We start from the raw sequence: 24,693 nt of genomic DNA, 5'->3' as shown, positions 1-24,693 counted from the left end.
GCAGTTTAGAGCTCAGTGGATTTTTCCCGTTTTCAGGTTTTCAGGCTGGGGCTTTCAGGGCTTGCTTCAGATGGAAATGGGGAAGAATCAGGAACACACTGATGGTTTCTGGAAACTGCCCCTGGCTTCCCTTTGAGAAGCTGCAGCCCAGTCTTCCAGGGAAATACGATATGATGTGATGGCCCAGGCTGTGAGCATCTGTTGTTGTTGTAGGTCACGGAGCATCTCCACTGCCCCCCAAGCTTTCAGAGGATGCTGTGCCTCAGCCCAGCAGTACAGCTGGAGGAGAAGCTTTTCATGGAGCCACTGGCACCACAGCGGGGCCAAAAACTCCACCCGAAGATACTTATGCGCCCAGCAAGTTACCAGTTAAGAGGAAACCAAGCAGAACTTTCCCCAGATCCGAGCAGTTTGTGAATCACATGGGGCTGGCAGAGAACAGCCTTGCAAAGAGGGAGCTGCTGGTGAGCCCCAAGCCTCTGACCGCAGAGGGAGAAAGCAGTCAGGCTGTGAAGCAAGGTGTGAACTATACCATCTCATCGATGAGCCACAAAGAGGAGGATATCGGCCTCAATCGTGAACACTTCAAAAACTTGAAGAACTTCTGGGAGAAAGGCGCAGACTCCGCGACAGTGAGAAATGTGCTGGAGGACCCAAGCTGGGTGGAGGCAGAGGGTCAGCAGTTCAAGCTGTGCCGCTCACTCTCTGTGCAGTCTGGACAAGACCAGAACAGTGAAGAAAAACCTGGTGTCCTCACCAAAACAAGAACCCCTTACAAAAGGACAATAACCTTGTCTTCTAGCGAGGAAGAACCAAGCTACGTAGCCCCTGTGAGGAAGGGCTCGCTTTCCGTCGTTCCTCGATCCACATATGCTAAGAGCAAAGGCAGCCTGGCTACAAGAAATAACTCACTGAGTGAAAGCAACGGGAAGCTGCCGGTGCCTGAGGAAGAGAAGGCGGCACAGCGCTGCTCCAAGAAATCCAGATTGCCTGTGCGAGCGCCTTCCGTCAAAATCGAGTCGCCTACCGAAGAAGTGTCTGGCAGCACGTTTGAGCCAGAGACGCCTACAGACAGGTTTATCGTGGCAGGAGAGCGCAAGTACACAGCGACTTCCCTGGCAAGCAGGGTGCAGATACTGATAGAGCCTGTGCTTACAGATGGTGAAAACGATGATGAGAAAGAGGAAAGATCTGATTTGGGCACTCATGACAACATGGAAATAAATGGAGAGCTACCTGCGGAAAAAACGTGTGAGTCTTCAGACAAGCAAACACCCAGTGAACCAGCCAGAGAGAGAGAAGTCGTTCAGGGAATGGACTCAGCTGTTTACTCAGGTACTGAGGGCTGTAACTGCACCCTGTGAAATCGCAGTAGAGTGTCATCCCTAAGCCTGTTTTCTTCCCTAACCCTTCTGCATTTTGCATATTTTCTTCATTTGTCCATTTATTCTATAGTGCAGTCTGTGCAGAGTTAGCATGTGTGGAATGTGTTTAGTGAACAGCTCTGGAAACAAATCTTGTGTAGCGTGGTACGAAGTGTAAAAGAGGGCAGTGCCATGTTCCCTTGCCTTCCTCCCTGCTACCAGCCCCTGTGCCTTGCCTGCAAACACCCCAGCTCGGGACATCCCTCTATTTCTTTAGTGCTACCTACAGCAGGTCATAGGAACTTACTTCATTTCACTCACTGGGAAGACTGTACTTTCTTCAAATGTGGGGCTGGAGGAATTCTTTGTGGTGGTAGAGATAAGTCTGACACAAAGAGAAGAAATAAAATGTGAAGCAAAGCGTTTAATAAATACATTGGCCGTTAGGCTGTCTTGATATAGCTGCTGGTGTCAGTGCTTAAATGACATTTCGGGTCTTTTGGGAATGCACAAGTGAATTTGGATATTAAACTGTGACCAAAGTGGACTGAACAAGGAGTCTGATCTTTCTGGGTTCTGATACCGTGTTCTCAACCATGATGGTGTCAATAGTTTCACCACTTTAGCAGCCTTTTCCTCTGGGTTTGATGGGCTATTGTAGTGACTGTTACTGTTAGCAAAAGTTATTGTTAGTTGCATTCATTTTACGTGTGGGCTCCAACTGCCCACAGCTCTGCCCTCTGCCATGCCAAGACCTAGGAAGAGAGAGCTGCTTCTCTCCTTTTTCCAGATTTCCTGTGCTCATGCACCTGGGTCAGACCTCTTTGAGAGGATTTTCCGTAGACTCATCTGATTTTTAACCGTGTCATTTTTTGCCTTATTTCCTACCTCATATAACATTTCTATGAAAATCCTGAGTTGCACTTCAGGTTAACGCAAATATTCCCTTTATATACCAGATCATTCCTATATTTCTCAGGTTTTTGGACTTATTATATTCATTTCAGGATGATATTAGCAGATGGCTGTGTTTCACTGGAAGCTCTTTGCAAGTGCTGGTCTGTTTTAGGGACCAGATTAATCCAGTGTTTACATTTCCCATCACAGTGTGAAGAGTTTTTCTCAGGGAGAGACATTAAAGTGCACTAATGATTTGAAAGCAGCCCTGTGTAATGCAACTGCAGTGTCCTCTAAGCAGAGCGAACAAGCCAGGAGAGACACACACACATGCGTGCTTGTTGACACACTGCCCATTTGTGTTTATTTATTTACCATGTTGATTTGGCTTTTCATGTATTCCAGAGGAAGATGGGGATCATTCTCCCGCCGCTCAGGCATTGGCCCGAGCAAATAGCGTTAATCTTGCAAAGAGCATGGTGAACATTTACACAACCACAGAGAGTGAGTAACATTTTTCTTTCTCCTTTTTCTTTTACGTTCCCTGAAGGTAATATATTATGCCCGATTCTGCATCCCTGGTGCTTCTGTGCATGTACCAGGCAAGGAAAATGACATATTGCTTCATCATCAAATTAGAGAGTTTATAGTGCCTAAAATTAAATTCAGAGCCAGGAAATTGCAGCTAGATTGATGGCGTGTTACTCAGTGTCTCCAGCAAAAAAACCAGTGGCTTCAAAGGGTTGGCAAGAAGCTTGTACTTGTCTCTCCTCTTCCCCCACCGAGTACTGTGGGAGCTGCAGCCTGCACGGTGGGTTACTCGGAGGTGCCAGACCTCCGTGCTGCAGACTCGTGTCACACGCTCACGGGGCGTGCAGTGCCCAGCCTGGGCCTCTCACCTCGCCCAGCGCAGACCCTGTTCGTTGGGCTGATCTCCCCAGCTACCAGGTGGGACGTGCTTTATGGTGATGGTTTCTCCCTGGGAAACCAAAAGCTAAGGAGAAGGCAACCAAGAAAGCAGCAGCAAACCTGAAGAAGCCCATGGCCAAGAAACCTGTCTGTGCTACCAAGAAGCCCAGGAAAGCTGCAGCCAAGGATGGAGGCTGAAGGAAGGCAACAAGCAGCCTCTGCGGCCAAAAAAGTCAGGTTCAGTCCCCAGAAGGTGACAACTGGCAAGCCCAAGAAGACAGCTAAGAGCTTGCCTAAAAGCAAAGTAGTGAGGCCGCGGCTGCCAGCACCGAGGTGAGAAGGCTGGGAAGGCAGTGCCCGAGGAGGGGTAAAGCCGCTCAGAGGAAACGATCAAGCTGACACCTGGTCATGGGAGGGAGGAGAGTCCCCTTCGGGGCACATGGAGGGCAACTTGGGTTGGGACACGCTGCATCACTCTGTGGCTGTGCCCACCCCTCCGGTAGCCTCATGCCACGTGCATGCTGCGTCGCATGGTGCAGCAGCATGTCACACGGCATGGTGGCTCGAAGCTTCAGGTCCCACGTGCATTGCTGTCCAGTGACGGGGTTGTCACGCAGACAACCAAGATGTTAGCCTCCCCTTATTAAAGCTCATTTAGAGCCACAAACTTCACCCTTGGAAACCCTCCTCCGCAGGGTTACACTTACTTGTTGGCAGTATAACAAGTAGTCTGTGGAGCAGGCTAGACTTGATGCTTTGCTCGTGTTTGGAAATAAAAATAGTAATTATCAAATTAATTGTACATCATATAAAAGGTAAATCATACAAAAGGTAAACCTTATAAAAAATGCTAAAGAACCTTTTGGACATTTTGCGCACTGAAGAATGTATCATCATGGATAACATGCTAAACACGTGTATATGTGCATGCATGTTTATGCACATGTATCTTGTAAAAACAAGTTCTTCTGGAATGGAGGTAGTCATATTCAAGGGAGTTATTTATAAAAGATAAAGATAGAACAAATAGGTTTTATTTAGACATTTAAGCAGTCCAATAACCATCTTTCTAAGCTGATCAAAAGCTTTTTTTGACTTTTTTCTTTTAGATATCTTGCTATTGACCCCCTCTTTGTCTAGCACGGTATTGGAGAGGTGTGTGCAATGGTGAAAATTGTAGGTATAAATATTTTACAGCTCTTTTGTACAGGCCAGTGTGCTATGAGATGAAAACGTGAACATGTTTGGTTTCTTTGACAAGGAGGGAGATCTGTATGGCCTTAGTCTAAATTAAATCTACACAAAGAAAGTGGTGCAAAGAAGACACATGTCCTTCGGCTAATAATGAATTACATTAGCCACTAGAGGGGGTGTGCACACTCCCACACACTGAACAAAAACCACATTGAAAATAGCTTTAAGATATTAGTTAGCAGTTTTTGTCTTGGGGAGGGTCAGCTTCAATGGCAAGACGACAGCAACAGGGCATATAGGTGGTGGTCCAGTGTCTCCTGCACACTTTTCCTCCTGTTTTGTGCCCTTAAACAAAAATGTGACTTATATTTTCCTGACTCTGACAAGATGTCTTGATGCCTTTTGTGTTTGTGCCTACAGCATACAATAAACCTCATTTGATACCCCATCAGTTTCTTGAACCTGAAAGAGTCAAAGAGCTGAGCAGATCATCTCCTCTCCTGTTGTCTGAGGTAGGCTAGATGCCAGAAATGGCTGGAATAATGTTCACAGCATCCCCTGAATGGCAGTTGGTTTCATAGGAATGTTTCTCCTGGACACTGACAGCACTTGCTTTAGAGCACGCCTTGGTTCTGTCGTAAATAAATGAGAAAAGCCTTACGAAAAAAGCCCCCAGTAATCCAGCCCAGCCCTCTGTTTTGGAGGAGGTTTAGTATTTCCCTCTGTCTCAAACCACACTCTTCTGTGCCCTTTCCAAGAGCCCAGCAGCTGCATGCAGCTCTGTTTGGAGGCAGTTAATGATGACGTTCACTGCCGATCCGATCGGAGGGAATGCCTCTGGGGAGACTCCCTGCGCTCTCCTCCACTCTCCTAACCTGATCGCCGCTTAATGGGACTCTGCTGAGCTATTGGGTTTTTTTCTGTAGTGTTGCAAAGTGCTCAGGCAGAGCTTAAAGATGCTTGTTATTTTCTGAGCAGACTGAATCAGACACGGCTTCAGAAATCAGCTTCCAGTTTAACAAGCACAAAAAGACGCCTAGCATTGGCAGCCACTCGTCCGACATGGCATCTGTCTCCTCGGTAGGTATTTAACGCGTACATCTCGCTAGACAGGGTTTCTCATCCGGATGCAGTGACACTGCATTTAGGCTGATACTGGTGATGTGGCCTCCAGAGTATCCTTTTGGTTTCTGTATGGTACATTATTAAAAGAACAGTGATAGTTAATTACTTACTCGGGTTAAAGGAGTGTTTCCAGGTACTGTTTCAAATTAAAGACCCAGTGCGTCATTGTTAGATAAATTCATAGTCAGCGATAGCCCCCACTCCAAAGTGCGGATGCTCTGAAGCCGGGCAGCATGCAGGAGACGGGGGGGGGGGACTTTTTCTAGGTGGGGAAATGCACACAGTTGTTAAGTGACACGTTTGTGGTCCAGCTGCAAAAGAGCCAGGACTGCAGACGGGTGGCCTCTGCAAGCTCATCCTTCACTTTATCGGCAAATTCAAGGGAACTCGGAGCTGGACAGCAAAAGCGAGATTTAGAGCTTCGACTTCTAAGGAAAGCTGAAAAGAGCTGATTGTGTGTAGTTGAGCATTTTTTGAAGATTCCTTAGAGACAGTGTTTTGGGAGGAGGCTTGAATTTGCTGTGTTACTGTTACAGGTATCTCCAAGGTGTATATGTGAGATTTAAAGAATATATGTGAGGTAAAGCTGACAGGGAGAGGTCATGAATGTAACAAACATGTTAAAAAAACACCTTGAACTTTGGGGCATATGAGTCCTTCTATTCTGGAGAGTCTGGGAGCTATGAATGAGCCTTTTGTGCCCAAGTCACACAGGTATTCTTGAAAAATTTTGTTCAGGATTCTCTGCTGGGGTGAGTATCCTGATGGGATGGATGGTAAATGCAGCTCCAGAGACTAAGAGGAGATGTTTAGCAGGTTTCTGTAGGTTGTAATAGAGGGAAAATCAGAGCCAAAGGAAGTAGGGGCAGAAAGAGAAGAATTAGGTTAATTACTAGGAAGGTTTTTTGATAATTGTTCATGGCTGTACCACAGAAAAGTACCAAGAGGGTTAATTATTTGCTTTGTAAACAACATTTGCTTTTATGTTATCCTGTCAGGAATCATGAGTGATTGGTGCAATAGAAAATTCTCACTTTTCTGGAGCTGTGTTTTGTTTCTGCTTCATCACTTTCTACCAGTGAAAGACAAAGCCTTGAAAAAAGAAGCCCAAGGCATGTGGGCAAAGGCAGTTTGTTCTGGCAAAGCAAGTGACTCTTGGGTGCCTCGCTCCTGATTTATATCTGTAGAACCCTTGTTTTCCTGTGCAGGTAGGTGCACACAGGCTGTCTCCGGTGGGACAGTGGCTCCTCAGGACAGGGGTTATATCTATTTCTGTTTTGTACAGCTCCATGCACAGTGTGAGCAAGGAACAAGATAGTAATAGGTTTTCCTATATTTCTAGTCTGATATGGTTCTTACTGGCCTGTTTTAAAAATTGATTGACAGCTGTGTGATTATATCTGCCTGAAATAATAAGGTCATATATGGATAGTTCACGTTCTCTCAATGTATTTCTTTCTTAGTGATGAGACTGGGTCAGGATGGCAGCTGTAAGCACAGAGAAAGGGAAGAGACTTGTGTGATTCCCCCAGTATCTATTTCCCAAAGTTTTGGGATTCAGGGGTGAAGTATCTTCTGCATTTCTGGAGCATTCAGGAGAAGAGCACTTCTACATCCTGGTCTAGGATAACACGTCCTTGTGAGACGCTTGTTTAGGTTCCCCAACCCTTGCTTGTTTGAGCAGAGCTGCAGATGTGGACCATTTCTGTGTCCACAACATGATACAGGGACAGAAATGGCAGATTATTTCTCTGGCAATGCGCTTCCCAGACTGTTGTCTTTGTCCAGAAACCAAGTCAGGTGGGTGGGTGCCTATTTCAGTGGCACTGACCTTACTTTTCCCCCTTGCAGGTGAGTGGTAGTGTGCTCAGTGTCTACAGTGGCGATTTTGGGAGTGTGGATGCCCAAGGTACCGTGGAGTTTGCTCTAGACTATGATGAGAAGAACCGGGAGTTCCAGGTTCATGTGTCCCAGTGCAAGGACTTGGCTATTGTGGATGAGAAGAAAGGCAGATCTGACCCGTGAGTGACACTTTGGTGCCTTCAGACTTCTACATTGCTGAATTTTGTGTCCTGGAGGCTGCTTTTTTTTTTCCTTATATTTTCTCTTTTTAAATCTCATGGTTCCTTCCTTCCTTCAGACTTCCGGTGCATGCTTACTGCTGGACTTTCCTAGCTGATGGTTCTGGAGCCACTGGCATCAGTAAATATGTTGCCAGACTTAAATTTGAACAGACTGAGGAAGCTTTGATCAATACAAAGACAATTCCTGTTATCACTGGAATATGTTCTCTTTGCATCTGTGTGAACCTTGATCTCCCCATGGTGGACACACTTTGGTAATAACTCTGGTGATGCATACACATGCCTGTACGAAAAGGAGGTCTCTAACAAAGTGCTTTTAGGGGCACAATGGTGGTTGTGCAGAGGTTAGTGATCTCTAGTTTAAGAAATTATGAAAAGCAGCTTGGATTTGAACCCTGAGAGAGAGAGTTAAAGACATTCTACCTCTTTCCTCTTCTCTAATTTCATCTTGATCTTGAATGCACAGAGATGCTATAGTTGTGGGCATCTCAGAAAATGGGTGTATGGCCTTGCTGGCTTCCCATACTGCCTAGACAGCTGCCTGTTCTGAGTGTTGGTAGCATCCACCCATCTCCGGTGAGATTTATAACTTCACATGCAAGTCAATATCCTAGCAGGTCTCTTAGTTAGTTTTGTCCTCAAAGAGTCAACTCCATCTCTATAGTTCCACACCACCGTTCACAGGTGTTGCCTGCTTATTAGAGCTTGGTGATATGCAACAACATCCCGCTGGAGTTTGTTTTCTTTTCTAGGTATGTTAAAACTTACCTGCTTCCCGACAAAGCTAGAATGGGTAAGAGGAAAACTTCAGTGAAGAAGAGGACAGTGAATCCCATTTACAATGAGGTGTTACGGGTAAGAATAAATACATGCTCTGAAAACCCATGTTGTAGTAGGCACCTGTACCAGGTCAGGTCTGGAAAGATCCTGCCTTCTTGGCCAGGCTTTTTCGCCTGCCTCCCACCAACACTGCACTGCTCTTCCCTTGGGTTTGTGAGGGCAGGGGTGTTAAAGGTTTCGCTGTACCCATCCGTGTGGCACCCAAGATTTCTTTGTCAAAACCACACAGTGATCTTCAGGTGAGAGGGACCTGCAGCATGTCCTGCCTTCAGCCAGAGCGAGGGGGGTTCTTCCCTTCCCTGGCACACAGTCACGAGGCATGGGGTCTCCATACTCATCAAAGCCTAGAGGATTATTTAACCGTGCCTCGGCCTGTGTTAATAATTCTTGAAAGAATATTGGTTTTGCCCTGTGATGAATGGAGTCTAGGTTTCCTTGTGCTCAGCAGAAAAGCTTTGTCAGCGTAGTACTATTGCTGCAGGGCAAAAAAATAGATGTTCAGAGTGAGGCCAGTCCATTAGTGTGTGTGTCGAGGGGGTGTGAGTGTCTCAGAGCTTATTCAAGCTTTTGAGTAGTTTATTTGCAGTTGTGAAAGAAACAGAAACACAATGTGAACAACCTGACTTCTCTTTCTTCCTCTAGTATAAAATAGAGAAAATGGTATTGCTGATCCAAAAATTAAATCTCTCTGTTTGGCACAATGATCCGCTGGGACGTAACAGTTTCTTAGGAGAGATCGAAATAGACTTGGCCAGCTGGGACTGGAGCAACAGGAAACTCAACTGGTACCCACTGAAGCCCCGAGTAAGTGTATCTCAGCTGCTATCCTGCTTCCTAGCCCAGCCTTGAAGCCTTCAGGGGTGGCAGAAGCCCTTCCTGACTCCTCTGAGGTCTTTGGGTGTAGTGGAGCAGAACAACCTGCATTTTACCTAGGGTAGAGTGATAAAACACCCACAAGCCCTGGGCTTGTTCAGTGCTCTGAACACAGGCCTTCTGGGGCGTTACTTGGTGACTGATCTGTAGGGATGCTTTCATAAATGTGATCTGACACTAATCAGTAAAAACTCTGATGTGATTTTGCCTCTTTCTCTGCTCACATAAAGACACCCCTTAAAAACAGGCAGCAGAGTCCTAGGTGATGCAGTTGAACATACCTTGAGAGGTGAATATTCAGGTGCCACTTTTTGTAAAGCCTGTACAACTTCCTGCATGCTTCTGGGTTCAGAGGTCTAATTTGAGATCCCTTTTCAAAAAAGAAAGGACATTTGTCTTTCAAAACTAAGATGCTTAATTATGTCCAGCTGAACACGTCTGGAAGGGCAGCCTTGCTCTGAATCCTCAAGCTTTGGTTCCGACAGACTGAGTTTGAGAAGAAAGCCACAAAGAAAGGAGCTGCCCTGAGAACGGGCTGCCCCAGCCATGCAAAACCAGAGTTTGTCCATTTATGCCCCTCCATTGAACTCAAAAGCTGTTTGCCTTGCCATATTTACACAATCCCTCGTTTAGTCAGTCATAACTTTCTGTTTCAGAGCCTTTCTGCTGTTAACGGTGTGGATCATCGAGGAGTGATGAGTTTGTCTATTAAGTATGTCCCTCCGGGAAGCCTAGGTAAAATGTGTTCCGTGCATTAAGAAGTATTGCCCATATGTAGACATGCAGCTTGCGATGCCTCATCTGTTTAAGGGCTGGGTAAAGAGTAAAGTCATTAGAGCAGGATGGTAGAGATCAGCACAAAGGCACAACGAGCAGTGCTTGGTAGCACTATCCGCAGCCTACGTCTGATGTTCACATCTGCATTTGTTGGGAAAGTGTTGGGGAAAGAGGAAGGGCTCAGCGGCCTCAAACTCATCAGCGGGTACAAGCACTGTGGGCACTGTAGGGTGCTGCAGTGTAGCAGCAGCAACACGCAGCCCTTCTTACTGTGGGGCGGCACAAGGCTGGGTTTGCCCAGCAGTTCCTTCTCCTTCCCTGTTTCAAAGCAACACCAGCGCACTGTGTCAGGAGCTCTCTGCAGCTGCGAGTGTGACGGGGCTGGTGGTGCTGGGGCAGCCAGGCAGAGGGGTGCAGGGCAGCAGGAGTGAGTACACAGAGAAGTCATGTTGCTGCTCCCTCAGGTCCCTGGAGGAGAAGCCTGTCATTTTGCTAGCTGTTGTAAGGACTAGCATGACAGTTTTTCTCTTCTCCTAAATGGCAGGTCCCAAGAATCCTCCCTCTGGCGAAGTTCACATTTGGGTCAAAGACGTCAAGGACCTGCTGCAGTTGCGTCCTTCTGGAGTTGACTCATTTGTGAAATGGTAAGTGTTGGCTTTGATCCTGGGGCTGTGCCGCCACAAAGCAGTAGGTTTTCTTCCCTCTTCTCAGACTCACCTAGCTGTGCCGCCATGCTATAAAGCCTTCATGTTGCACTGGGCTCTGCAGGAGAGAATTGCCCTTGTTACTCACTTGTGGCCAAATTAAGAAAACCCTTGCTGTGATAAAGCTCTTGGTCAATCAGTGCCTGTGACTCACTCAGTGATTTGCCTCAATAACATCTGAGTGAGATGAATACCTCAGCCCAGCGTGTTCACGTGGAGTTGTGAATTTTGCCTTGATATGGGTTTGCATGCAAAGTTTGGGAATTTGTTAGGGACTTGCCAGAACTGATATACAGATGGTTGGATCCTCTTTGCTCTTCTCCAGAATTTAGTATGTGCATTTTCTGCAGCCTGCAACATCGGTTTTGCCTGTTATATGGGAGACAGTGCTGCAAATTTTTCAGAACATTAAAAATCTTTTAAGAGTATTTTAAGATTTTTTTTCAGCACTTTGAAGTGCTCACCATGTTTTTGGTACATTTCTGAATCCTTACAGAGTTATCCTGCAGAAAGGTTCACTGTTCAGAAGCCTAACTGACCATTTTGAAATGCCCTCTTAGTCGTTTAAATAATGAAAATTTATGAAAACAGAAATATGTGAAAATAATGTCCTTTTTTCAGTGTAAAATGTCAGTTTGCAAAAACATTGCCAAAAGCAGCAGATTTTAAGCAAGTACCCTCCTTTCTGAAAATGTTTGCTATTAAAATGGATTTTCTTGGCCAGAAAAAGTTTCATCCAGGAATTATGAACATTCCCCATTAGATCTACTGAGATCTCTTATGCTGAGATCCAATTCCTCCTTCAGAACTGAAGCTTGTTTAGACTGAGGAACTTTGTGGAACAATTCAAATCTCAGGTGATACTCGATACTACATGCTGTATTTTTTCTCCTCTCAAAGCTATGTGCTTCCAGACACCAGTAAGAAGAGTTACCAGAAGACCAGAGTCATAAAACGAGACACAAACCCTGTTTTCAATCACACCATTGTGTACGATGGCTTTCATACCGAGGATCTAAAGGATGCTTGTGTTGAACTGACTGTGTGGGATCATGAAAAGCTTACCAACCATTTCCTTGGAGGAATCAGGCTAGGCCTTGGGACAGGTGCGTGATTTCCTTTCCATTGGATGAATAGTTACGGTATTGCTGAGCCACCAGATACAATGGGAAGTTGCAGAGCATTTTCCTCTCAGGCAGAAACCAAGGATGGAGAGTCTCAGTAACCGGTGGCAGTCTGGGTACTTGCACTGTGTCTTGTGTGGAGGGGGCCCTGGTACCATGATAGCAACCCTCTATTCCCACATTTTCTGCCAACATCAGTTGTGAGGTCTGGCAATATTCAAGAAGCTCCTTGGGTCCATCAAGGAGATTTCCTGTAGTTCCAGGAAAACTGGCTGCCTTAAAAGTCAACGTATGTTGCTACTCCTCCCAGGGAAGAGTGCTCATAGCTGAACCTGAATGCCATGTGGGACAGCACCACCTGGTGATTCTGTCCACATCACCTCCTCCCTTCAAATGCTTCAGTAGCGGGAGTGATTAATACTTGAAAAACAGGGCGAGCTACGCTCGTTGATCTGGTAGGTTATCGGTACTGAGACTACTGTCCCTGGGAGCTGATGGCATAAGGTTTCTGTTCAGAGAAGGACTCTAGCCCTGTGCTTAGCTGGAAGTGTTTTACTTCAATGGGGTTACTCATCCTTGAAGTCAGGAAAATTCCAGTGTTTTTCAGCCAAGTTGTAAAGTGCAGATGGGACCATCTCCCATTGTCCAGCTGTCCAGAGTTGAGGTTTGTCCCTCTCTAAACATCCTGTCCTGGCTTTCAGTGTACCCCATGCCTAGGCTTTGACAGATAACGTCTTCATCTGGGTGGTTTTGTGGGTGGGATATCTAAAGTTTTCTAAACTATTTATTGTTAAGCAAGAGGGCTCTCTGAGAGATGAAAGGCAAACGGAGGACTTCAGAATGTTGCGATAAATGATAACTGTTCCTTGAGGGTATTGGGAAGAGGCTTGTAGCAGCTGGAAGGTCTGCCTTGCAGGTGTACCCATGCTGATTGGATTTGCTTGTGTGTTCTCTGTTTTCAATCTGTAACGTGTCACCAGGGGGGTTGCGAACTATCCGGTTGGAAGGGGCAACAAGAACAAGCCTATAAGCAAGATATAAAAACACCAACCCCAAGATAAGCTGCAATCCAAATTTAGATCCAAATTTTATCTCGATGACAAGTAGTTGCCACATGAAAATTTGGTTGGATAATCGACTTGGAATTAATGCACACGTTGTCCACTATCAGTTTGATTCCTGTACAAGTGAATTGCAGAGTAAGAGAATTTTGACAAATATCCCACCTTGTCCACAAGAAAATCTTTTTAAGGGGAAACCCAAGCCTTTTAGACCTTTACTATTCTGAAAGATGCAGAAAGAGCTTGAGCCCGATATTATTTTCCTTGACAGGTTATGTTTAGGTTCTTGCATTTTGTGGCTTTTACGTTGACTTCATTCTGAAGTCTGCTGTAAAATGCAGGGCATGAGCAGAAGAACGGGAGGTGTTTAGGGTGCAACTTGCCGGGGGGAAGTCAGCACCTTTTATGTTAAGCCACTGCCTGCAACAGTTAGATCCCATTGAGTATTTTTGCATGGAGTAGAAACTCTTTGTGTAGCTTCCAAAATTGTAGTTCTCTTGTTCTTTTCAGGTTTGAGTTATGGGATCTCTGTGGACTGGATGGATTCCACACAAGAGGAGGTGGCTTTTTGGCAGGAGATGATGTCGGCTGCCAATGAATGGATTGAAGGATTGCTGCCGCTGCGCTCACTGGCAGGGAGGAAAAAACTGAAATAACCTACTGTTTGTGCCATCGAAAGGCTGAATGTGTCCATTAGAATTAGGAAACTTCCTGCACCAAGGTGATGGAGACCATCCACAGGGCTGGCAAGTGTCAGGGTAATAAGGCAACTGACGGACAGCACTTTGGAGGTGGTAAATGTTAAGTACTAATTCCCTAACAGAGGACATGAAGATCCCAAACTGATGCTATATTTGATTTTGACTAAGAAGAAACTTCATTTGCCTTTTTATTTAATCATTTATATTCAGTATCCTTGAATTCCATTAAGTTCTGGGAACGCTGACAGAAGGAAAAGGAGATATTTTTATTTTTTTTACTGTTTCTTGTGCCATTTTTTTTTTCTGTGCAGAGATGTAGTTGTACTAAAGCAGCAGCATGGTATTATTCATATTCCCCTGCAAGTGGTACACTTTGTACTTGATGTAGAATTGCTCCAAGTCACCGGCAGCACAGTCCCAGAATGAGAGCTTTACATTTGTCACTGGTGATAACACATCACTAACATAAGGAAAATGGAGATCCAAGGCAAGTCTAAAGAAAGACAGGAGTATTTGAAGCAGAAAATGAAGAAACCTGAGGAGGATAGCAATGAGGAATTCAATGTATTAATTTCTTTCTGCTTTAAGATGAAAGAGAGAAGTGATGGTCCTACAGCTAGTGAGATTTTGCAACCAGGGGCTGTTTTCCTAGCTTTCCCACAGGCTTCCTCAGTGACGTCAGGCAAGTTTCTCTGTGAAAGGGCAGTTTCAGTGCAATATAAACTAAAGTGCTTGCCCAAATGTAAGATGTGGTTACCTTGCTAACGGGCCGAATCGCACCTTTGAAATGCCTTGCGTGCAAAACATTTCAATATGAAAGAATGACATAGGAAACAGTCTCACGTTAGCCTGGCACCGCGGGTCAGGAAAGAAAGGTCAAAATCAGACTGGGGCACAGGAGATGTTGGGAGCCGGTGGGAGAGTAAGTAGGGAGTGAAGGAATGTGAAGGGTAGCTGCAGAGCTCCAGCTGCCTGGGGTGGTCTCCTGCCTCTGCATACCCTGCTGCCCTTCTAGTCTTCCTCTCACCAGAGGCCTCTCAGCAAGTTGTCCGTGGCTGGCATTTCCTTTTTGCCAGTAGCTTGCAAGAACTTTGCATCTGGCACATTAACCGTGGCAGAGTGGCATTGTGAATGTATTTTGAAATGCAGCTTTGTAGTTTCTATTTTGGATGTATATATTGTGATTAAATAGAATGTTTTTCTTTCCTCATCAACTAGTCTCCTCGTACCTATTTTTATCATGGTCTCGAGTAACACAAAAGCAAGGAAAAGAGGTGTTAAATTTTGTCATGTCAAAATGAATCATTTTTGCCCAAGGGCAAGTGAAATGTCATGGAGAAAACATTTTTTGTAACTACCCTACTCTAGATTTTAGCTCTGTGAATATTTTGATATTCTTCTTAATGTATTGATTTTATGTAACTCAAGCTCAGCGTGAATTTTCAGCTTAGCAAAGATGGTTGTAAATAAATTAATGGAAAAATCTACACTTAAAATAACAAGACTTTTTCATGAAATGAAGGCATTTGGGAAATAATCAGCAGGTTTCACGGGAAAAAATAAGGAAAGAAGATGGTTCTGCAACTGGAAAAAGATAATACTTGGATATGTTCCAGTCATAGTACTGAAAGCACTGAGAAAGAGTCTGTAGAGCAGCAGAATTAAATAACGACTGTCTAATGAAGGACCTGAGATATATATAGCATGTCAGCCCACAGATACTTTGTATGGGCTCCAGCCTGGCACATTTTGTTCACCAATGTTTGGTCATTTATTACCTTTGTGGGATAAAATTAAGTATTGTACCTAAGACAGGAGTTTTAAATTACTATCCTTACGTGTTTAGGTACTGAACGTGTGAGCGTTGATGCATACATATAACGTACCTACACCGAGGAGTCCTGCTCATCGGAGCGGTGGCTTGTTGCAGCGAAGCTGCCCTCAGGACTGCTGCGCTCTGCCCAAGGGCTTCCCAGGGGGGCAATTCCTGCTGTGGCTGTGAAAGCGGTCGGTAACGCCGGGGCTTTGGCGCAGGCAGCTCCAAGTTTCTTCCTGGAGGGTTCAGCTGACTCCCCTCTGTCATGAGAATGAAGTCATCCTGCCTCCTCCTCCTCTTCCTCCTCCCCCTGACGTGCAGTATTAGCACATGTGCTTGTGACGAAGTTGCCAAAACTGCTGCTGGCGTCAATGGAGCTGGAAATGGTTGTGTTGGGTGTTCCAGAAAATTCTTTTTCACTGGTGGTGCCAGTAAGGGGAGAAAAAGGGGGTCAGTGGGCCGGTTCCAATTGCTGTTATGAACTTGTGAACAGACTGGGTTTGCATTCAGATTCCATTAAGGATTTTTGTTAATCTTTTGGTGGCTTGTTTATTTAAATTAAGCCCTGATTAACTTAAGAAGCTTTCTTTGGCATTTAATAGTTTATCGGAGTAAAAGATTACGCTGCCAAACCACACGCGTATTTGTAACACAGCCGTAGCTGAGGAGGCAGGTTTGCTGTGCTGTATCTGTTTTACTTACTGCGCAGAAAGCACTTGATCACAAAAAGAGTTAAGGCACTTTTGTTGTCAGTGTCATATGGAGGAGTGGGGGAGCTTGTGAGCATAAGGTTAACAGCCTCTTTGTACGTGGTGGCTTACGATGCTGTGTGTAGCAGACTCGGGCTCTTAGGTGTGCGCTGATGATAAGGTGAGTTGGGTAGGACCTGGTAAAAAAAAAAAAAAAAAGAAAGAAAAAACGGATGGAAAGTTTTCTGACTGTTTTAGTAGTTCATTGTGGAATGGGTTAAGCAAAGTTCCATAAGAAGGTAAGATGATGCATATAGTAAATGTGGTTTATACCCTTCATTTCCCTGAATACGAGCATGCAGGTACCAGTGATGCAGCGGGAGCTGACTGTAGTCATTGCCGGGTACAGGGTGACCCCAGGGACGGAGCGAGCCCATGAAATGCCAGGTTCCATGCCGGGACCCTGAGGCACTATCCTCTTAATATAAAATGCAAACCTCACTATCTACAGTAGAGCTGGGCAAGTGCTTCCCATGAGTGTTCTGCATTGAGAATGAATGTGCTTCCATTGAGTTTATCACTTATATAACTTTTTCTCGGGAACCTTCCAAGAAAAAAAAAAAAAGGAAAAAAAAAAGAATAGAAAGCAAGAGTCTAGAAAGTATTTATGCTCCATCTGGCAAATAGGATCTGTGGCCTTTGTCCATTCGAAGCTATTCATATTACAGGTACCAGAAACTGTTGAAAATAGTTTAGAAGCTATCTAAAAAAATCATAGAACCATAGACTGGTTTGGGTTGGAAGGGACCTTAAAGCCCATCTAGTTGCACCCCCCTGCCACAGGCAGGGACACCTTCCCCTGGACCAGGTTGCCCAGAGCCCCGTCCAGCCTGGCCTTGGGCACTGCCAGGGATGGGGCACCCACAGCTGCTCTGGGCAGCCTGGGCCGGTGTCTCAGCACCCTCATGGTAAATAATTTTCTCCTAATATCTAATCTAAATCTACCCTCTTTCAATTTAAAACCATTACCCCTTGTTGTGTTTCTACAGGCCCTACTAAAAAGTCTGTCCCCATCTTCCTTACAAGCACCTGGTAGGTACTGGAAGGCCACTACAAGGTCTCCCCAGAGCCTTCTTCTCTCCAGGCTGAACCACCCCAAAAAAGAAAGAATTGTTGAATCTGGATCAACATGCAGTGAATGAGTGTCTCAGAGGAGATGGAAAAGAAGTGGTTGAATTAATTATCCATTACTAAATATTTGCTCAGCTTTATCCCTCACCAAGACGGGGGAAAAAAAATTGAAGTACTGTGGAGATTTGAGGAGAAAATTACGCTGGCTAAATAAACCCATGTACTAATGTGATCTGCTGAAATATGAAATGCTGTATTTTTGCAGGCTTGTTAAATTAAGTAAAAAAATGTTTCAAATAGACTGGTGTATCAAAACCTGAATAAATACACTTCAGTTCCTGATAACTAAAAGTGAGCGTATTCAGTACCAGGCTTGATGGTTTGTTCCAGTTGGCTGTTCTGTACTTTAAATCTTTCATGGCTTAATCCTTTTTCTTTTCCACCGGCTTGCTTTCCACCCCTCAGGTGTCCTGGTCATCTGCTGTTACTGTTAAAACGGATACTTGGGAAGAGATGTCCCTCTGAGCGCTGTCGCAAAGGTTGTCAGAAGCTCACTGTAAAGCACCGTGCAAAAGCATATTTGCAGACACTGTAAGGTATGTGTTACCGGAGCCGTGCTGCTCTCAGCGGCATCACTGCTGCGCAGGATTCTACTGACTTGTGGAAAGCTCTTGAAACAGAAGTCTCTTCCCGCGGGGTCAGCCAGGAGCAGCCACGTTTTCCCATGGGCTGCACTTTTTGGGAGGCTCCTTGTACTGGTGGCTTTGCCATGAAGAGCAGCCCTCCCAGTGAGGGTCAAGGGGAAGTTTGTGGGGCCACAAGACTTGGCATGTTTGGGTACTGCAGTACCAGCTCCTGGCCTGGCGTGAGCAGATGGCTGATTTGTAGCAATGAGGTTTGAGCAAGAGCGGGAAACTCTGGGATGGATGGCCATTCCCACTTTCGGGGCATTTGCCAGCTTCTCCCACCCTTCTGTACACATTGGTTGGAAGGTGCTGAGTCAGCTCACAGTGGCACAAAGACTAAGCATCAGCCAGCAGGAGGTCCATGGAGAAATTACTGTTAATGGTTTGTGTGGGATCTCTTTCCCCTGAGAGAGGGGTGGGCATGGTGGAGGGCTGGAAGCGGCTCCCGCAGGGGCCCACCCTACAGTTTGGCAGCCCTAGACCAAGCTCCTCTTGGTTTTGCATTGATTTCCCATTCACTCGGCTGAAATGTCTCATGTCAGGTGGTAACATCTGAGTGAGGTTGGGTGAAGATGTCAGCAGGCAAGCAGCATCCTAGGAAGAGTGGAAAAACACAATGAGGAGCAAGGTCTGAGCTTGCCAGGTTTGCTGGTCACACCAGGTTCACGCCCCAGGGCTCCAGCTAGCGTTCCTGCTGGAGAGGGGCCGTGCTGGGACAGTCATTTCCCTGTGAGTAGCCTGAAATAGGTGCTCTCTTAGCAGCAGATACTTGCTTTTTAAAATGCTGTAAGATCATATTATGGTGGGACTTGCCTCTGGGCTGTGGCAATCCAGCCTCCATTGTAGACCCGAGCTGGCTAAACCAGCCCTGCTTTAATAGATTGTGTTAGAAGGAGAAGAAGGAGTCATGTGTATTTCTGCTGGATATTGTTCCATTTTTTTCCAGGACTGCAGTCAGGGTTTAGTGTATTCCTTGGCATCCTGTATTTTATAAAAGGGAAAATATACAGCACCACAGAGCCACAGTTCTACCCCCTGCAGCACCTTAAAGACCCCCACAATTAGTCCTCAACAGGCATTGCAGCTTCTGATGAAAAGGCCTGTGCTCAGCGGTGTGGAGCAGAGCAAACGCAGGTATATTTTGCCTTCTCTCACTCTGCACACCTGCCTGTGCTGCCGCTAAACTTGAGATGCTACCAGCAGGAACAGAAATCAGATTTCATGCATCTAAAACCCGTAATGCCATCCTGCTAGTTGTTAACAACCCAAAGCAGCACTCGAGCTGTAATCAAACAGGCTGAGCTCTGGGCTCAGAGGGGCAGCTGGGGAGCTGTTTTGGCAATGTCAGTAGCTCAGACACCCACTCTGTAGAAGGAAAAATCACAATAACCTCTTTTCCTCTTCTCTCTCTCCCACTCACCATTACTAATTTATCCTGATTGTAATGGCTTCTCTTTTGCTCTAAGCAGATCCTGTTCCCTTCCTGGGAAGACTTGAACAGCTATAAGGACATGATATTCCCAGTGGAGGATCTGTTCTTGGATTCAGGCACACTCAGGCAGATACAATGATCTCTTGATGGGAGTCCCCCTTTTTAGATCGGCCAACACACGACCATTTTAATGTGATCATAATCTGAAATAAGACACTGGGAGCTGCATCTAGAGTAAGCCATCCCATAGTAATGAGCTGATGTTTAATTTATTGTCACAGGGAAACGTTTTGCAAATGGTTTAAGTCTCTTCAAAAACCCAGCTGACTTGCTCGCACGTGCAAGCCGTTGGGGCTGGAGGCTGCATCATGTGGGTGCTGTGTGGCACCAGAGGGTGGCTCTGCCACTTGCAGGGACAAGCTTCTCCTCTGTGCACATCCACCCGTGTGCATCACACTGAACAAGAGTTTCATCTTCCCTGTCCGTTCACGTTGCAAAGCAAATGGTAACGCTGCCCTGGAGCACTGCTACGGACTCAAGAGGCTTGTCTGTTTTTTTCTGAAGTTTCTCTGCTTTTGTATCTCTCCCACATTCTCCCATGGGCACAGACCCTGGCTGGCTTTGCAGCCCCATCTCTGTGGCGTTGTTAAGCTCCTTGAGAGGAGGCAGAGCCTCCTGCTCAGGGGATGGGGCAATTCAAGCTGTCTGATGTCTGGCAGCTGCTCTGTGCTGGGCCCTCTGTGCTTTGCTCCTCTACACCCAAAGGAGAGAGCAGTGGTGGAGGACAGTTCATCCCATCAAGCTGAGTGGGATAACTAGCTCTCAGGATGCTCCTGCCTCTCTTTTTTGGGTACAGGAGGAGCCTGGACACCTAATGTAGGACACATTTAGGTAATGTGTTCCTATATTAATGGGGGACCATTAATGGGACAGCCAGCATCACTCAGCCATGACTATATTTATCGAGCCTGCGTCTGCTCTGCTGCTTTTGATTTGATCCCAGTGTGACACTGGGGGACGAGTTGTACCTTTGTAGGATACCACCCCTGGAACCCCAGCCAGCATCCTTGGAGCCGCCTTGGTGTGCGGTACACCTTTACTCACTAGAAGCATTCTGCTGACAGGCTGGCATTTGGGGAGGGAGGTTAGACAAGTTTCCTGGGGACAGAGGCTGCCAGTCTGCCACAGAAGTCCACCACAAGGCACTTTAGCCCAGCCAAAAGCCAAGGTGGGACAGAAGCTTCACCACATGCCTCCTGGCATTCAGCCCTGCCTGTGCTTCCCTCCTGCTACTGCTGTTGGAGGCTCTAAGGCTGTCACCTTGCCACAAACTCCTAAATTACGCTCCCAGTGCCTGCTGTCAGCTGGGCTGTCAGTTCCTGAGCACCATGTGGTGCCCTTGGCTTTACGCTTGTCTGCACTGCCCCGCCTAAGTGTGGGCATCATATAAATAATAAACATTAATTTGCTGAATACCTTCCTTCTGTCCCAGGTTTGACAGCGGCACACATCAGCTAGCACATCATGGGTGCAATCATGTTCCTGTCACAGTGTAATCTGTCTCTGTGTCACATCTCCTGGACAGGCCTAATTTAACAGGGTTGTTTTTTGAATCTAGCTAATAAATTGTTTGCTACGTGTGGTTAACCAGCCCCAGTCTCAGCACTCCCATCACCCTGCTGCGTGACCTGTAACTGTTTTCAGTCTGGAGCTGGTCTTTGGCCTCTTGGGTAGTGTACACTCGCAGGGCTCCGCGTGGAGGCAGGTTGTCTCTGCAGTGATGTGCAGCTCCACTGCCAGTGGGGCTGGGCTACAAAACCTGTGGGGTCGTGGCCCTCAGCCTGTGGGGCTGCCTGTGGGGCTGGGTGCTCTGGTTCACCAGTGTGTTGCGGTCGCTGCACTTTCCCAGGCCAGGGCGCAGGCACGGGCCGTCTCGGGCAGCTCCTGTGCAGCCAGCCCCGCAGCGAGGGATTGTGCCCGATTGATTGTTTTTTGTATCCTTGGAAACTGAAAGGGCATTAAAATTGCATGGTGCGTGCAGCGCTGATGCGCTCTGCTCCTCGTAGGGCTGCCGTGTGCTTGGAAGTGGCTTCAGCCCCAGACTGCCGGTGACCGGGTTAATGGGCAGTGGCTGGTTTTGGGGAAAAGCTGAACTACAACTGGGCGGCAAACTGGAGGGAAGGACTTCTGTGTACCGGTGTCGGGCAGGGGGGTGGCTGACTCCTGGCCACCTCTGTTGGTGGCCTAGCCACAGTGCCCCTGGGCCTCACGGCAGAGAGCTCCTGCCCGAGTGGAGCTGCCTGCCTAGAAACCATCCTGCCCCAGCACAGGCACTGCTGAGTCTGGCGCCACGCTCAGCACAGCCACACACAGGGCGCTCAGCACCCACCTGCCTGAAATGGGTTAGGACTGGGCTCGCAAAAGCCCCTCCTGAGTATCTGCTGGGGGCTTCATCATCTAACGCTGAAAGGAAGAGAATATAATTGCTCTGGGATAGAGACTACAGGCAGCGCAGGGTTGCAAGGGAGTCATTCTCCAGCCCTCGCACCTTTTTGCCCCAGCTTTCCTGCCTTAAAATGAGTGTACTAAATAAATACCCGCTCCAGTGGCTGATGCGTGGATGTTTTTCCCCTTGCGCAGGAGCTGCGCACACAGGTGAGCACAGGCGGCCCTTGGGAAGCGCTTTAACCCGCGTTTGGCTGTGCGGCGGTGCTGCCTGCACGGGGAGCCCCCCTTTGCCTCCGGGGCAGCTGGCTCGGACCCGGCCTGTGGAGTCCCGTGGGTGCTGCCAGCCGATGCAAGAGCTCAGCCCCGGTGTGCCCGCATGGCTTCAGCCGTGCCCTCACCTCTGCTGAGGTCATTTTCCAGCAGCTCTCCTCCAGCACTAGCAGCCATGAGGAGAAAAGGGGCTCCCGGACCCATGGGGAAGAGCACTGAAGAGTTGCCCCTAGTTCGGTGCTGCCACCAGCCCGCGGAAGCTGCTCTGAGCGCTGCCATCAGAACACACGCTCCCGCAGCTTCTCACCAGCACCTGCCGTCCTGTCCCCAGCCAACAAACCTGCTTTTGCATCAGATCTAGGTTACTGTCTCTTGTTTTCTTTCAGACACCAGATTTTCCATTTTCTAAAACAGTACCAGAACAAAGGCTCTCCCAGGATCTCATTTTCTCCTGCCTTCTCAGTTGCTGCTAATTAATATCGTGGCTGCTTAGTCACACAGCGTGTGTTCATCTATATGCATGTGTTCAGAGAAGATGAAAATGATATCTGCATCATGGGATCCTGCGGGTTTATTTGCTGGGGAAAACAGGTCCCGGCTGCTCCAGGAACTCCTCTAGCTATGACAGCATCTGCTGGGCACCAGCCCACCCCTCGGTGCTCCCCCAGCTCCTCACGGCCCCGCACATCAGGGAGCTTCAGCTACTCACTGCCGTAGCTCGCGCTGCTGCCGTGAGGTGCCATCAGCGTGCACCAGCACCAGGTTCATCGGCACCTCTGCCTTCAGATACCTCCTGGAGATGCCACCACCGGCTGGCTTGCAGGGTGTGTTGCCGAGTGCCCTGTGCCTGCTGGAGCACAGCCAGACCTGTGGAAGAAAAGGAATAGGGCGAGTGCACGGAGAGGAGGGAAAAACAGTGAAGAGAAACCACAATTTGTTGTGGGCTTGAACTAATGGGCATCGAATACTCAGAAATCATACGGTAAAGTGCGACAGATCCCCACAAATCATCGCCGGCAATGAGTCACTGGTTAATGTACTGCTAACTCAGATTTATAGGTTTAATATTTTCCTGTTGCACCGTTTCTGTTACTGTGCAGACTGCTTCATCAGTTTGCTTTCCTGTCCTGAGGTACATTAAAATAGGATCTTTTGAGGTTGTTATTTTTGAATAAATATATTAAAGGATATTGAAAGAATTCCTTGACATTTATTCCTCAAGACTTGAAATGGTCTCTCTAATGTCCTAGTCCAATTTGCAAGCTGGCTAACTATCTCATACCTATACAAATGTCCTTTTTTTGAGGATCTAATGAAAATAATAACCACTGTGGATGTGTTTGTTTCAATAGCTGTCATGCAGGAGGAGCTCTTAATGAAACCATCTTTATTAAGAAAAAAAAAAGCCAATGCTTTCATAAATTTAAAAAAAGAAAAAGCATCAGTAGTCCTCTTTTTTTGTGTTTGACTTAATACACACATTTAAGTCACTGTTTCTAATAATGTACATGCTTGTTTTCCCTTCCAGAGATCACAACTCTGCCCTGGCAAGTGCAGAACAAGCAGCTGCTCGAGCTCAGCCGTATCTGACGGAGCCACGCGAGTGCGGCTCACACTGCCGTGGTGGTACGCAGCGCTACCCGCCTGGGACAGGCCGCCTTTGGGACAGCCGGGTAAAATCGGGATTTACATTCCGCGGTATCTGTGTGTAAGCTGTGCCATGTTTGCTGCTGCTTGCGTTCCTGAACACCGCGCTTCACCCTGTGGAGCCAAGAACCCACTCGAGCGGAGCGAGGGAGAATGGATTTGTTAATATTGGTGGTATTTAAGTTGCTGGGTATTTAATGTCTGTAACTATTCATTTCTGAGGCTGTACACACATCACATATATATATATATATACACATACTATATATACACGCCCACGCATATGTGTGTGTGTGTGGCTATGCTGGGATTCATGAGTCTGTCAGTAAGATACCTTGCTGTCACCACTGTCCCCCTCCAGGGCAGGCTCGCAGGGCACAGGTGACCCAGTGCCCAGGGCAGCAGTGCAGGGGCTCTCCAGCTGCGCTCAGGCTCCCCCCGTTAGGTTTCAGTGGGAAGGAAGCCCTGATGCAGCAGTGAGGAGCCTGAACCTCTCCAGAAACAAGACTGGGAAGGTGTTGTGCACCCTGCTTGACACACCTCGCTCTGGGGAAGTGCTGAGAAAGGTCAGCCTTGGCCTGTGCCCCGTAGCTCTGGGGGCTGCCCGGCCCCCAGCTCCCCCTTGGCCCTGGGCTCGGCCCTGTCTCCCCTCAGCCCTGGGCTCCCTTCAGTGCCATGTCCCTCCCTCAGCCCCGTGTCCTGCTCAGCCCCGTGTCCCGCTCAGCCCTGCGACTCACTTCAGCCCCGGGCTCCCCTTGGCGCCATGTCCTGCTCATCCCTGCATCTCCGCTCAGCCCCACGTCTCCCCTCAGCCCCGGGTCCCCTCGGCCCCGCATCCCCCTCAGCACTGTTCCCCCTCAGCCCCAGCTCCCGCTCAGCCCTGCGTCCTGCTCAGCCACGGGCTTCCCTCAGCCCCGCGTC

The 24,693-nt window shown here is 47.4% G+C and overlaps 1 protein-coding gene and 1 long non-coding RNA gene across 8 annotated transcripts in view; one reads left to right on the top strand and one right to left on the bottom strand.

Annotated features, from left to right (window-relative positions):
* LOC308054045 (synaptotagmin-like protein 2) overlaps nucleotides 1-15,138 on the top strand; it is an 83,646-nt gene extending 68,508 nt beyond the window's left edge. For all 6 annotated transcript variants that reach the window (XM_080366199.1, XM_080366203.1, XM_080366201.1 and 3 more), the window contains exons 7-17: nucleotides 214-1,335; nucleotides 2,667-2,765; nucleotides 4,785-4,876; nucleotides 5,343-5,444; nucleotides 7,341-7,510; nucleotides 8,326-8,428; nucleotides 9,056-9,217; nucleotides 9,943-10,021; nucleotides 10,608-10,707; nucleotides 11,668-11,873; nucleotides 13,463-15,138. In XM_080366199.1, coding sequence (XP_080222325.1) covers nucleotides 214-1,335; nucleotides 2,667-2,765; nucleotides 4,785-4,876; nucleotides 5,343-5,444; nucleotides 7,341-7,510; nucleotides 8,326-8,428; nucleotides 9,056-9,217; nucleotides 9,943-10,021; nucleotides 10,608-10,707; nucleotides 11,668-11,873; nucleotides 13,463-13,608 — 2,381 coding nt within the window. In that variant the 3' untranslated portion in view covers nucleotides 13,609-15,138. The remainder of the gene's footprint in view (nucleotides 1-213; nucleotides 1,336-2,666; nucleotides 2,766-4,784; nucleotides 4,877-5,342; nucleotides 5,445-7,340; nucleotides 7,511-8,325; nucleotides 8,429-9,055; nucleotides 9,218-9,942; nucleotides 10,022-10,607; nucleotides 10,708-11,667; nucleotides 11,874-13,462) is intronic.
* A 151-nt stretch (nucleotides 15,139-15,289) lies between these two features.
* Nucleotides 15,290-22,967, bottom strand: LOC308054051. Of its 2 annotated transcripts, XR_013923932.1 has the most exons (3): nucleotides 22,835-22,967; nucleotides 17,658-18,569; nucleotides 15,290-16,355 (listed from the first exon to the last, which is right to left on the bottom strand). It is a non-coding gene; the product is annotated as an uncharacterized lncRNA (long non-coding RNA). The 2 variants fall into 2 exon arrangements; XR_013923933.1 differs by lacking the exon at nucleotides 15,290-16,355 and having other exon boundaries at nucleotides 17,522-18,569.
* Nucleotides 22,968-24,693: the final 1,726 nt, after the last annotated feature.

This window comes from Falco punctatus, assembly GCF_963210335.1.
Source record: "Falco punctatus genome assembly, chromosome: 15".
In the NCBI taxonomy this organism is placed as follows: domain Eukaryota; kingdom Metazoa; phylum Chordata; class Aves; order Falconiformes; family Falconidae; genus Falco; species Falco punctatus.
This window is presented reverse-complemented; position numbering and strand designations above follow the sequence as displayed.